Genomic DNA, 14,475 nt, shown 5'->3' with positions numbered 1-14,475 from the left:
AAACTGAGGCAGAGATTACATAAACATAGTGGATAGAACATGGGTTGTGGACTTCGATTTCCTGCGTTTAAAATCCCAAGTTTATCACATAATAGCTGTGTGACCTTGGATAAGTTTCCTAAAAGTTCTGTGTTTCAGTAAAATGAGGATGATGAGAATAATAGCACTCACCCTGCAGAGTGACTGTGATGGTGAAATGAGTTAATATATGTCAAGGGCTTGGAACAGTGTCTACCACATACCATGTGCTCTATAAATGTAGCTAATATCAGTTCTAACTTTCTATAGGGCTTTGGGCAGGGAAAAAAACCCCTGGCACTGCCAATCTGCAGGCTTTTCCACTTCTTCTGCCTCCACCAGCCATATCATCAGGCCTGTCCTCTACCCCCGGCAGCCCCCACTCATACTCCTTTTGGTACCAAAGAAGCTGAAGGCAAAGTAAGAATTTGTGTCCAACACATGAGTCAGAGTCAAAGCCTTGCTTCCTACTCCCCATCTTACCTTGCCAGTGCCCATTGCCACCTCTCCCACTCCCCAGAACAAATATTGTCCAATCTCAGATGGCTCTTGAGCAAACCTCACCAATTGTGCTGAGATGAGGCAACTGGAGGAGAGGGGGCAAGGATTAGGAGTCAAGATCAGGCAAATTCTGGAGGTCCCCACCCCCATCCCCAGGCTGGGCCCACTTTCAAGATTGTTCCAGCTGTGCTGTTGCAGGAAGTACCCTGCTCTCCAGTTTAGCCATCCTTTTGCCTTGAGGACTAGGCGGTTTTGCGCACACAGGAGGGGGTGCTTGAGAGTGTGCCCTTGGGTGAACTCAGGAGAGCCCTTGTGCACATCTGCAGTCATATGCCTGGCTGTGTGAGCACATGACTGGGGAAAAGCATGGTGTCGCTTGTTGGACCATAACTGGGTGGCCAACCTTGACAAAGCTTCGTAGTTTACAAGGGAATTTTCTATCTGTGATTTGCTTTGTCTCCCATAGAAGCAGTTAGGTGAGACAGGGTTATTACCACATGCCTTTATGTGCATGTGTGTGGCATGTCCCGCTGGTGTTGCTGTTATATTCTACCAGAGACGAGCTGTGTTTGGATTTTGCCACAGAGCAGTAGGGAGACTACAGTCTACTACACAGACCATGTGTGGATCCAGCTATGTCCTGACACCGTGTGTGACCTTGGGCACATCTCTTCCCCTCTTTGAGCCTCAGTTTCCTCATCGGTAGTTTGGAGGGAGGAAAAGGGATGGAGGAACAGATGACCTCTATGGACCTTGCCATCTCTGATACTGTGTGACTACCTACCTCTGTTATAAGGGGAAAGAACTGAGGGCCAGCAGGGAGTATTGTCCCTCTCAAAGTCACCTAGAGGTCATGGCTGAGATGGAGCTCCAGCTGGATTCTCTACCTGTCAGGCCAGTACCCTCCAGGACTTGATATGCCCACCTGATACAAAGAGAGTAATATGAGAGAGTATCCATGCTCTAGGCACTCGTTATGTGCATCACACCATGCTAGTTGCTGGAATGGGGCAAAAGGACACATCAGAGAAATGGTCCCGTGCGTATGCGTGTGAGTGTGAGGCTGGGGGGACTCGCATGCATATATGGTGCTCTGCTGAGAAGTCATGGATACCTTCTCAACCCTCATTGGTGTCCAGGGAAGATACATCAGACACGTACGGCACTATTTACACTGGGTTCATCTCACATCCAAACGCCTTGCACCTTGGCTACCCCTAACCCCAGTGCAGCTCAAAGCAGTTCTGGGCCTTGGCCTGACCTCTTGCCACCTTCCCAGTATCACTGGGGTGTCACCCTTCAGCTCCCAAACAGGTTGTTTCTGGTCCTAGAGTCAGACAGGACCAGAGGAGAGGGCTGAAGGGGACTTGTGGCAAAGGAGCAGGCAAGAACTGAGACCTTAACCCTGGAGTTGCCAAACATGGAATAACCTTGTTCTTTGCTTTGATGCCCCCGGTGTACAGTTCTGAAATCTGTTTCCAACAAGTCATGTGTGTTGACCACCTATCCCACGCCAGGCACTTTAAAGACACAACCTCCCCGAATTCTCATAGCATCTCTGTGAGGCAGGCCCCGAATAGTGTCATTTTGCAGACAAGGAAGCTGAGGCTCAGAGAGGACTTGCTCAAAAGCACACAGCTAGTATGTGTGCTTGTGTGTATGGGGTGGGGGGCTGGGATTCTAAGTTTCTCTGCTTCCTCCCTCCTCAAACCTCCTCAGCTGATGGAGAGCTCCATGTGGTGCAGGATGCTGGGGGCTTGGTTTCCCTATTAGGACCACAAGAAGGTCGAATGAGACGTCTGAGATGGCCCTTTCAGCTATAGCAGGCTCGGCCACAGCCATGCCCCTCTCTGCAGGCAGCTCTTGCATTTGCCACAGCTCCCCTCCTGCACAGCCACGCAATTGCTCAGGAGGGGAGCCGGCTCAGAGAGGGAGGGTGGCTCAGAGCAGCCCATGCCCCTGAGGCCTCAAAGCAGCAGCGTTGGAAAAAGAGACACAAAACTCAAGGTGTGCGTTGGTCTGGCAGGCTGCCTCTTACCCCTGAGATCTAACCATGTGTTGATTCGCATCTGCCACAACACTGTGTGTGCACATGTGCCTTTCCACTGTGTGCATGCTTCTGTATGCCACCATAATTTTGTGTGTGCCTGCAAGCTCGTGCATGGGAGGGTATGTATTTGTGTGCATGCGTGCCTACCTCTGTATGTGCATGTGGGCACGTATGTGAGTCTACATGCTTGTGGATATGTAATATCTGTGTGTGCATATGTGATTGTGTGTGTGTTTGTCTCTACGTGCATATGTGTGTGTGCACACGCTTGAATGGCGTGTCTATGCATATGTGCGTGTAGCTGAGAGTGTGCAGAAACGCATGTGTAGGCTCCATCTTTGCGGACATGCACCTGGGTGAATGTGTGCATGTGCGCTAGTGTCTGGGACCTGGGATAGAGGGCCCTGACTTTCTCTTGGGGCTGTCCGACCCCAACAATTTCTAAGAGGCTGACATGGGTTGGGAGCATTTGCTGGGAGTCTGACAGATTGGAGTAATGAGCGCAAAGGGATTTAAATCCATGCCAAGCACCCAGAATGGTTCTCCAGAGAGTGGACAGTGGTACCAGTCTGGCATCCAACCTCACGGGTACTTTCACTTCCCGCTTGTCCTGTTCTTATCATTAGACCCATCTCTCATCATCCCCTCCCCACCCATCCCCCATCATCCCCTCCCCACCCATCCCCACTGCCATCGCAGCCACCTTCCTGGCCCTCGCATCACTACTTGGGCCCCTCCACACCATTTCCGTCCAAGGCTGCTGGAGTGCTTTTCTTAAAACTGTCCACTTAATTATATCCTTACTTTACTGAAATCCCCCCATCCCCTAAAACAGCAGTCCCCAGACTTTGGAATTTCATGAACGAGGAAGAGAATTTTTAAATAAATGAGGAGGGGAACAGTCAGAGTGTTGCAAACTTTTTTATTTTGCTGAGGACAGGTATTCTAAAAATCTCAACTCCTATTTCATAAAAGAAAGATCATTTGAACCCCATCCCTGTAAGAAGGTCATAATAATCTCTAAATAAAGAATAGTCCTTTGAGTTGAATTAATTTAGCTTTCTGAAAACTGCACGGCATCAGCCCCATTCTTCTCCCGTTTTACTGCAGATGAGTGAAAAGCTCATGTGGGACCCTCACTAGGTGAGGACCATGAACCCACAGGTCAATTCCAAACTCTATGGGAGGCAGCCCCTGGTCCCCTCTCTCTAGCTCCTCTCCTCTCGAACCCCGCACTTAAGGCACATGATGAAACCAGCCCCTCCCCCAACCCAGAACTTGACTGCCTCCAGACTCTTGCTTATGAAGTTCCCTCTGTCAGGCATGCCTGGAATGCCCTTCCCCCCTTTTTGGACTGACAGACTTTTCTCTTCCTTCAAGCTTCAAGCTCAGCCCAAATGTGACCTCCTGTGAAACCTTTCCAAGTCCCTCCAAGGATCCCAGCTTGACTTTCATCCTGTCTTCTATACAGTCAGGCTAGTTGTTTAAAAGTCTCCCTACTGAGTTCAGCTGTGGGAAGCCATATACTGTCAAGAAGAGTATGGACTTACTTAGGAGTTCAGATCCCAACTCTGCCAATCATATCTGAGTGACCTTGTAAATATTTCTTAATCATTCACAGTGTCCATTCCCCATCTATAAAAGCAGGAAAACAATGGCTTGTGGTGAAAATCACCACCACAGTTCACGAACTGAAAGTGCCTATGTCTGATACATACCAGATACTAAATAAATATCAGCTCTCTGGCTTTTTAGAGCAGAAATCATGCCCTCCACATCCTCATGGGTGCTGCTGTGCTCGTATATTCCCCGTGTCCAGGATATAGCAGGCACTCAACAAACATTTATTGGCCGACTAACTGTCTACCATAGTGTCTGGCATATGGTAGGTGCCTGATAAAGATTTGTCACTTTTCTTACCTCCTTTCTGAGGACAGAAGCCATGTCCCTTTTGTTTTTTTGTGTAAATCCTATGGTGCCTAGCACAGAGTAGGTACTTAATATATGTTGAAGGAAATTAGTAACAATAATCATAATAATAGTTACCATTACTCATATGGTATGGATGCCACATGCCGCGCATTACGCTAGGAGCTTTACACATATTGTCTCTTATATTTGAATACACTTAATATGTAAACAATAACACCAACCTCACCACCCTATATGGTTGGTGTCGCTATTGTCTTTATTTTAAAGCTGAGGAAACAGAGGCTCAGAGAGGTTAAGAATCTTGCCTTTGTGACAAGGCCAGGGAAGCAACAGAGGTAGGTTTTAGAAGAAGAGCCAGCTAGCCGACTTATTTTCGTAGGAAAGCAGCAGAAGATCACAGAGCTGGTGACAAAGGCAAGACTTGAACCCAAGCCTTTCTAGCTCCAAGGTAGTCTCAGAAGCCCATCTGCCTTCCAGCCAGCACACAGTGGTCCCCAGCTGCCTCCTTCAAACCAGAGCAGTGGGCTGGGCCGGGTCTGCGTAGCCTCTTACCTTCACTTTCCTGAAGCAAGCCCAAAACACGTCCAACAGAGGCATGGTGGGGTGAGGGGAGCTCTCCGGGCCCAGCAGAGCTCTGCTGGGCACAGGCCTCTCCCTCTCTGGGGACCAGGCTATCCGGGACCAGGGGCTCGGCAAGAGCCAGCCCTAGCCCTGCGCTCCATCAGCCAGCTCAGCTCGGAGAGGGAGGAGGCGGAGAGCAGCGGCCTGAGCTCAGCTCGCCTGCACTCCAGGCGCCTCCTGGAGGGCCCGAGGGAGGGAGGAAGAGAGGCTGAGGAGGAGGGACCAGGAGGCGGGTCACTGATTCAAACTCGGCACCGTTAACCAGTTGGCTGGGACTGGACAGCAACGCCAGTTGAAATTCCCCGAACATTACAGTTCCTAAGCTTGGAGCGTCCAGCCCACTGTGGCTCACCCGCCGGTCCCGCCACCTGCACGCTGCCTCCTGCGAATGACACAGCAGCCCTTCCTGGGGGCCTCTGGGTAGAACCCAGACTGCACAGGGGCATTGGAAAGGGTGCCAAGGAAAAGGACCCAGGGAGGAGAGCCCTCAACCTGGGCAGGACCCAGGCTGGTGTGGAGACAGTCATAGAAGTGGAAAGTCTGTGGCCTTAGGAAACCTTCTCTGACAGGAGGCTCTGGGCCCTGGATCCCAGGGTCATTCTCCCACCCTGCTCTAACGTCATGAATCATGAGTCACTCTGGCACTTTGGGGAGGCCCCTTCCTTTCTGGACCTCAGTTTTCCCAGCTGTACAATGAGAGGCAGGCTCACAGGTTGCTAAGTGTCAAGTTTGTTGTATGGCTCCTGTTTGGAGTTAGGTACAGGGCAGGTCTGGAAGAAAATCCCTTCTGGACAGTTACTGCTCCTCTCAGAACTACTGTGCTGACCCTGGGCATCCATAGGAAGTCAGGGAATGCCCCAAAGAGAATCCCAGCGCTCAAAGGTCATTTCCTCCATCTCCCTGCCTCAGGGCAACACAGCTCTCTCCCAGATCAGATAGCCTGGCTATATGTCCTTTTCTGAACATCTTCTAAGGCGATGATGTCTTCCCTTCTTTATCTACTCCCATGCTCAGAACTCTCCATATCCAGTTTAGCCTGGAATCTGATCTTAAACCCTCTGGATGCACTGAAGTCAGCTCTTTCAGTGGAAACAGAGTTAGCACCAGGCACTTCTAGAGGCTTTCTGGGCAGGAAGCCATTAAGAAGCAGTGATCCCCCCTGCCCCCAAGCCTCAGCAGGCAGGGTGCCATGGCTGGTGGCCAGAAGGCTCTCAGGGACCCCATGGCAAAGGGCCAGGCTTGGGTCTCTTGGGGCACATGTCATCACAAGTCCCAGAATAACTTACTCCCTCTGGCCTCGCTTCCCTTTCTAAGACTCTAGCTGGTCAGGCAAAGGGCCAAATCCTGGGGCCCTCAGAAGATCTTAAGCCTGCTTTGAGCTAAGTTCTGCCTATGTTTGAGGACTTTCCTCATCTGTGGTTTGGTCCAAAGGTTTGTCTTGAGGGTCTGTAAGGATCCCTCCACCTCTGCTTACAACTTACTCTGTGGCCCTGTTTCCTCATTTGTACCCTGGGGAGGTTGTGATAACGAATCTCTCACCTTCTCTCTAGCCTCTGGGCCGTCTCAGATGTTTGTTCTTTTGGGCCCTGTCAGAATGATAGTCAGTCAGAGGCAAGGCAAGTGGGTCCTTCCCACCTACCTCCAACTGCACACACGCTTATGAGGGGAAGCACCCTGCCTGGGGCAGGCGAGTAACACAAGGACCAAGAGTGGAGCAGTGTTCCCTCTTTGGAAGCGTATCTCCTCTTCCCACACAGCCAGATGTTTGAGGATGGAGAGCCATGGAGGCTGCATGGCAGGAGCCCAGGCCTCCTAGAATGACCCCCTTCTTTAGATTCAGGCCCCTGGGGGGAGGTGCACCAGCTGTGCCTTTGGACATTCATTCAGGAGGCAATAATGCACAGCATACTGACCTGAGAGACCAGGAGACTTCGGTTTCAGTTCTGGGCCTCTCACACCGGTTCAGCCTTGAGGATGTTAGCATGCAGTGGTTAAGCCCACGAACTGTGGGGGTGGACTGCCTGGATTCAAATCCAAGTTCTGTTACCTTCTAACTGGGTGACCTTGGGCTGCCTTAGTTTCCCCAACTGTAAAATGGGTAAAATAATAGTACCTACCTGGTTGGGAGGTTTAAATTAAATGAATTAGAGCATTTAGTATAGTGCCTGGCATACAGTAAGTTCTCAAGAAATGTTATTTGGTATTATTGAAGAAGCTGAGGCTTTGGAACCAGACAGACTTAGATTTGAATGCTGGTTCTGCTACCTTCTAGCAGTGTGCCCTCAGGAAAGCCACCTCATTTCTGTTTCCTCATCTGTAAACTGTGGGTCCCCCTTTTCCTCACCACAGAGGCCAGACACAAAAGACTGGGAATTCCCTATCCATTCCTCTCCCAGAGACAGAATACTGCCATTTTAAACGAGGAGTTCTGGCAGATGAAAGGCAGCTAATCATCTCTTTACTACAAAATGCTCCTTGCCTTGGCAGGAATTTCCTCCTGCCCAAGGGAGGGGCGCAGGGATGGTTGGGAAATGGGATGGACACTAGGGTTCTGTGTGTCACAGGAGCATTAAGGGAAGCAGCCAGAGACTGAGGCAGGCCTGAATATGATCTCCAGAAAAGACATTAGATGCCCCTTGGAGAAGTGAAATTCCTGCTGATATATATGGAATCTAAGGAGAAAAAAAAAAAAAAAAGGTCATGAAGAACCTAGTGGCAAGATGGGAATAAAGACACAGACCTACCAGAGAATGGACTTGAGGATATGGGGAGGGGGCGGGGTGAGATGTGACAGGGTAAGAGAGTGTCATGGACATATATACACTACCAAATGTAAAATAGATAGCTAGTGGGAAGCAGCCGCATAGCACAGGGAGATCAGCTCGGTGCTTTGTGACCACCTAGAGGGGTGGGATAGGGAGGGTGGGAGGGAGATGCAAGAGGGAAGAGATATGGGAACATATGTATATGTATAACTGATTCACTTTGTTATAAAGCAGAAGCTAACACACCATTGTAAAGCAATTATACTCCAATAAAGATGTTAAAAAAAAATTAAAAAGAAAGTCTGGTCTCCCAGTCACCAAGACCTCGGGTGGGAAATACAGACTTCCCAGCTCAGGAACGCAGTGTCCCTGCCCACTGCCACGGTGGCTCTGCCCATAAGTAGGTCAGCTCAGCACCTCCTAGCTCCTGTGGCCCCTACCCCAGCCAGCTTGATAGACTGAGAGTCAAAGGCAGGGCAGGGGACATGAGATTCCCCAAGGACCAAGCTCTGCTACATTTCCTAGCCAGGCCCAGCAGACCTCACCTTGGGCCAACCCACTCCACCTCTCTGGAGAGGCCTTGGGTTTCATTTCTAAGTGTGATGGCCGCTCAAGGCCACCACTGGCTTGGCAGGGCCTCACAGGAAGTAGTAGCAACCAAGGGTTGAATCCCATGAGCATCTGATTATCAGCAGGGTTGTTGGTCATTATCAGCCCAGCACATGAGCAATTTCCTACATGAAGTAGTGGCTCCAAATGCTCTGACAAAAGGGCTGCTGTCTTGGCCCTCACAGGTCAGAGAGAACCTGGCAGGGCTAAGCACGGGGTGGGAAAGTTGGCCAGCAAGGGAGGGGAGGGAAAGGGAGAAGGAGTCACAGATGGGAGTAAGGGGACTGAGAAACAGGGCAGGAGAAAGAAGAAAAGTGGCTTGGAACAAGTTGTGGGCCAATGACACAGCGGAGACCTCCTAGGGCTCCAGGATGGCCCATGGACATGACTCAGGGAGACCCTGTGTTAGTGGCAGTGAATGCTTTAGAACTTCTTTGCCAGGCTTGGTGGGTGAATGAAATTCTTTGTCATGGGATAATGGCTTCAGCAAACCTGGATGCCCTGAGAGATGGTAGGACCTAGGCAGGCACTACAGGGTAAGGCTTGCTACACTTGCAGGAAGGCAGGCAGAACGGGCTCTCTGGGGAGCTGAGGCGACAACCAGGAGTGGGGACTTTCAGGGGGGCAGTGGAGGTCTTCAGTCTCATACAGTGTCTTGGGGGAGAGCATGGCAACTGACAAGGAGTCCACGGGCAGGTAATGCGAAGTATTCTAGGGGGCGACTAAAGATGTGGCAGCTGGAGTGGGGGGTCTGTCTGCAGTGGCAGGATTCCAGCAGGGGAAAAAGGGTCAGACTCTAGTCCGTGAGGGGACCAGTAAAGGCAAAGCAGGGCTCAGCTCTCAGGTCACCAAGGATGGAACCAGGGATCAAAGTGGGGACTTTGTCACTGTTACTAGTCAGAGCCCTGTGACTTGGACCAGGATGCAGGGCCAGGGCCAGGCCACAGCAAGGCTCTGATGTTGACCCCAGCAGGTACGCCTGGGGCTGCCCAGTGCCTGGATGAATGCCAGAGATGGGGCTCGGCCTACAGATGGGATCAAAAGGTCTCAGCTATGCAGGAAGGAGATCAGTAGTGGCCGGGTCTTGGGCAACATTAGATAATAGACCCCACAGCACCAAGTCTAGCCCAGAAGTATCTGTCTCCTTGAGCTTGACATCACTCAGCTTGTGCAGCTTGACCCAGAGTCTGCCACAGTGGCCAAAAGGTCTCCCAAGAGTCCCAGGCTCAGGGAAAGCAAGCCTTGAGCTAAGAAGCTGTGGTCTTCTTGGTAATTTGGTGAACTCTGAGACCTTGGACAAGCCACTGCTGGGCTTCTGGGCCTTCATTTCCCCATCTACCATGCATCCTTAGGGCTGGAGGAAGAAAAATACATGGAAGGAGAAGAAACCAAAATAAGAGTAATAATAATGATGATGCGGATGATGAAATAAAATAAATAACAATAGAAAAATAAGAAGAAAGTATAATGACAAGTTCTAACAAAATAACCACAATCATAGCTAACAATGCATTAAGCACTTACTTTGTGCCAGACACCCCTCCAAATGCTTTTCATGGATTGCTTCATTAACCCTCACAGAACTCCTGAGTGGTAGGTAGAAATGAGGAAACAGAGGCAGTTCAGTGATGTTTGCCTGAGGCCATATAGTTGGCAAATCCTGGCAGGTTGGCACCTGAACCTGCATAAGTAACTCTTATGCTCAGCGGTCTCCCACAAGGAGGCTCATGGGGAGAAAAAAAAAAAAAAAAAACCCAGCTCCTCCCTCTAGCCCAGCAGCAGTTAGTAGGTGTGTCTCCACCAGTGGGCATGGCTTGGTTGTCTTCCATGTTTATTTGTCAACAATAAACAAGTAAACATGTAATAAAAATAAAATGCCAGGTAGTGCGAGGGGCTATAAAAATACAACAGGGGAAGAAGATGAAAAATGATAGGGCTGGGAGGGCGGAGAGGTGGTTGTTTTCACTAGGGCGGTCAGGAAAGCAGGGGGAGACGTGGGGATAATGGCCCCTTTAAGGGCTGTTGTTGAGGCTCAAAATATAAAGTGGTTAATGACTGTGGAAGCACTTTGGAAATTGTAAAACTGCCCAAAGGGGAGGAGTGGTTCCTACTTATCCTTAGTGCCAGGAGGGTCTGTTCTTTGCCTTTTACTTTTTGTCTTAACAGAGACGCCTTTCTTTCTCCCAGCTCCCGTCTCAGGAATGTTTCCCTTCCCCTTGCCAGTCCTGTGATGGTTCCTTCCCAGATGCCTCCGAAGGTCTCTTTTATAAGAAGGACGCTTCCCAAGGAAGGAGGCAGAGCAGATAGCAGGGACCTGGGGTGTGCCGCCCGTGCGCCGGGGAAGTGGTACTCCAGAGCTTCCATCTGGCAGGGTCAGAGAGTCAGGGTGGGAGCAGGGAGGACAGCGGGGGAAGGACCCTCCCTAGATAGCCAGCGTGACTCCCGGGAGTAGAGTAGAAGAGCTTGAAGGCCGGTATGCGGTGGGCTTGTCCTTCCCACGGGCAATGGGAGTCCCCTCGCTAGCCATTAGGAACAGAAGCTCAAGTTTGCCTGTCTTTCCCCTCCCTGCTCCCATCACCCTGGGCTCTGGGCTCATGAACAGTAGTACTGACCCCTGGTGGCAAGGCCAAGCAATGGGTAGAGAGACTAATTTTCTCCTAAGTTCCTGGAACTCACTAGCAGTGAGCTCCTCAGCTTACAGATGGGGGTGAATCTGTACCCCATGCAGAACGTCAGGCAGTCAGCAATTTTCTGAGCATCAGCCACCGTGGGTTTACCCAAGATGAATAAGACACAATCCTGCCCTCAAAGAGCTTGCAATCTAGTCTCAGGAACAGAACAGACATTTCTATTGGAAGGGAAGGAGCCCTAGGCTGAGAGGCGATACACGTACCTTGTAGTCCTAGCGCAGTCCCAAGAAGCTGAGTAATCTTGGGCAAACCTCTGCATCACTCCATGCCTTGGTTTCCACTTCTGAAAATCTGGATGACAATCTGTCTTGCTAGGATTATTTTTAAGATTAAATGATAGGATGGATGTCAAAGTACTGGGGATCTCTAAAGTGCCATGGAAATTGAAGGGGGTATTTATCTTGGTCTGAACAGCTAAGCTGGCTGTAGCTGAGGTTAACTGAGACAAGGAGAGTGTTGTGCTTTTCAACTCATTTACACTTTTTAAAAAAATTAAAATGGAATTCTTTATGAAAGCAGCTTGGCTTTCACAGCAACCTCTACTAAGTTAAACATTTAAATCAAATGCACAACTCACACATGGTTTTTAAATACACAAACAGATACAATTCTGTACTTTTCTCACTGGTCTTCAGCTGTTCTTAATCATGAGGATTAAAGTTAATGCATGTGAAATGTTCTTTGTAAATTGGAAAATGTGATGGAAATGTGCTATTACTATCAAGTGTAGGCTCTGTTACATCTCCTAGACTCCTCTAATTTGAAATTAGGCGTTCCAGTAGGGCTTAATTGTCTGGCAGCTCAGGTCATTTTGGCATCAAAGGTGAGCGCATCTTGTCATAGTGTCAGGATGGGATGGGTTCCTTGGACCCCAAGCTGCTACCAAGCTGCAGTTGATTGGGTCATAGTGGGGAGGGGGACTGACTGCTTCCCCACAGATAGAGAGGCCCTCAGGAGGAGAAGGATTTTGATCTGGTAGCATAAAGAATATAAGACCTTCAATTCCCTCCTTGGCATTTGGAGTATAAAGACCAAAGAGTACAGGACCATCAGGCTTTAGAGACAACACACAGCTTCCTGTGTCCATGTCTGTGCGCAGACTTGTCTCTGTTGGGAAAGGATTGGGGAGAAGTGGAAGGAGACAGGTGAAATCTCAGGAGCTCCAAGGCTTCAGGAACTCCTCACTAATCTCTCCTGCTCAATTGTTCTCTCTGCTTGCAACTTCCCCACTTCTTCTGAGAAATTCTTCACCCTCCATTTTTTTAATGAAATCTGCCTAGTTCCAAATTAGAGGATTCTAGAGGGAAATGTGACGGAGTCTACATTTGATAGTAATAACACATTTCTGTCATGTTTTCCAATTTACAAAGAACATTTCACACTCATTAACTTGTTTCGTCTTCATGATTAAGAATAGCTGAAGGCCAGTGAGAAAAGAATAGAATTGTATCTGTTCATTTACAAATTGTGTGTGAGTTTTGCGTTCTTAGACACCTAGTACTACCACTGCCTCTCAAAACATACTTTCTGACCATAGCTTATCAATCCAGAGATGGGTCTAGGGATGGTTAGCTGACCTAAGCCTGGACCATCTAATTCTACCCTTTAACTTTTCTAACTGGAGCTTGGGAAAGGGATTCAATCACTCTCAGGTTATGTGAGGCACAGAGGCCATGTTATCATGTGAAGAGGGCCAGTCTTGTCTTCTGCAGGAGAGACTGAAGATGGCATGCAGAGAGAAGCTGATAAGTGAGATACAGCTAGATTCAGGTCCTGGCAGTGTTCAGGGGCTCTGATCCAGTGGTTCCTGAGGCCCAGCTGTATCCCTGTCTCTCGAGTTTGGTTGTTCAACCCTACATTACACTTTTTTGGCCTAAAGTTACTTTGAATTGAATTGGTCAATTTCTAACAAAATTCTCTGTCCTTGGTTTTTCATCCTCAAATCTTTTATAGGCAGCACTGTCAAAGAGCCCTGAGAGAGAAACCAAGGCAACTCACTTTTTGGTCATTTTCTTATTTGACATGTTTGCTACATTTGACTATTGATTACTTCCTCTCTCTTGAAACACTTCTTATGTTGAAGACTCTTCATTTTCCTTAATCTCTTCTTCTGTCTCTGGTTCAGCCCTTCCCCATCTCCTTCAGGGAGACATCTTGCTCTGCCTATTCCACAACCACTGCTTTTCTCTAAAGTTCTATCCTAGGTTCACTCTACTCTCCCTAGATGACCTCACTCGTTTTCAAGACATCAACCACAATTTATGTGCTGATGACTCCCAACCTTTGTTTTCGGCCAGATCTCTCCCTCAGCTTCAGACCCATGTATACAGTTGTCTACTCAACACTTCTTCCTGAATGTGTCACAGGCACCTCAAATGCAACACATACAACATTGAACTCCTCATTTTGTACTTTCATTTATTCCTCACCTTAATGAATAGCACCCACGCACAAAAACCTGGGAATCCTCCAAGCTTCCTCTAATATCCAATCACCATGTTCCATGGTTCCATCAGTCCCACCTGCTCTCTCAGTTTTTCAGTTGTTTTCCTTTACTTAGTGTTAATGGTAAGGGAGTTATCTTTACCAAATTAGAATTAGAAATGGTCCCCAAAATGCCTCTTCTTACTGACAAAATTGTAACACTTTGTAATTAGCTATCTGAGTTATTATCATGATTGGTCTACCAAACATACTACACACAACTAATTCTAGAATCTTCTCAGCCTCTCAATCCCTACCATCCTTGGGCTGGATCAGGCCTCAGCCTCTACCCGGGGTGGGCAGAAGGGTTCAAAGTGCTCTGATATGGAAGCATATCAGGCCACCATGAGGGGGAGGGAAAGTGTCAGAAGATAGGGCTCTAGACCCCACTCCTGCATCAACAGTGCTGATCAATTAGTTGATTCCTTGATTTATATACTGGGATCCAGGAAAATTTCATGGAATAAAGGGTTCCTACTGCCCAAGAAAAGAGAGAGAGAGAAAGAAGAAAGGAAGGAAGGGAGGGAGAAGAAAGAAAAATGAAAACCATTGAACTAAATATTGTAACAACTTCCTAACTGGTCTCTCCACCTCCAGTCTCTACCTTTCCAATCTGCTTTCCAATGTTGCTTATAAATTTTTGTTTATGCAATAATGTTTTTAAACATGTTTAAAGGATAAATACTACAGAATATGGCTCAGCACCATTGACATTTTGGGCTGGATTCTTCTTTGCTGTGGAAGCTGTCCCATGCCTTGTAAGTTGTTTAGCAACATCTCTGCCTCTGTCTGTTAATTGCCAATA

General features: G+C 48.6%; 1 protein-coding gene and 1 long non-coding RNA gene across 2 annotated transcripts in view; one reads left to right on the top strand and one right to left on the bottom strand.

Annotated features, from left to right (window-relative positions):
- STARD8 (StAR related lipid transfer domain containing 8) overlaps nucleotides 1-5,305 on the bottom strand; it is a 71,038-nt gene extending 65,733 nt beyond the window's left edge. Inside the window, exon 1 of the mRNA XM_082376557.1 lies at nucleotides 5,054-5,305. Coding sequence (XP_082232683.1) covers nucleotides 5,054-5,098 — 45 coding nt within the window. The 5' untranslated portion in view covers nucleotides 5,099-5,305. The remainder of the gene's footprint in view (nucleotides 1-5,053) is intronic.
- A 242-nt stretch (nucleotides 5,306-5,547) lies between these two features.
- LOC309620425 overlaps nucleotides 5,548-14,475 on the top strand; it is a 129,220-nt gene continuing 120,292 nt past the window's right edge. Inside the window, exon 1 of the long non-coding RNA XR_014239541.1 lies at nucleotides 5,548-8,030. This is a non-coding gene — a long non-coding RNA (uncharacterized lncRNA). The remainder of the gene's footprint in view (nucleotides 8,031-14,475) is intronic.

Source organism: Balaenoptera borealis (assembly GCF_965194805.1).
Source record: "Balaenoptera borealis genome assembly, chromosome: X".
NCBI lineage: Eukaryota > Metazoa > Chordata > Mammalia > Artiodactyla > Balaenopteridae > Balaenoptera > Balaenoptera borealis.
Note: the sequence above shows the minus strand (reverse complement) of the source record. Positions and strands in the feature narration are given on the sequence as shown.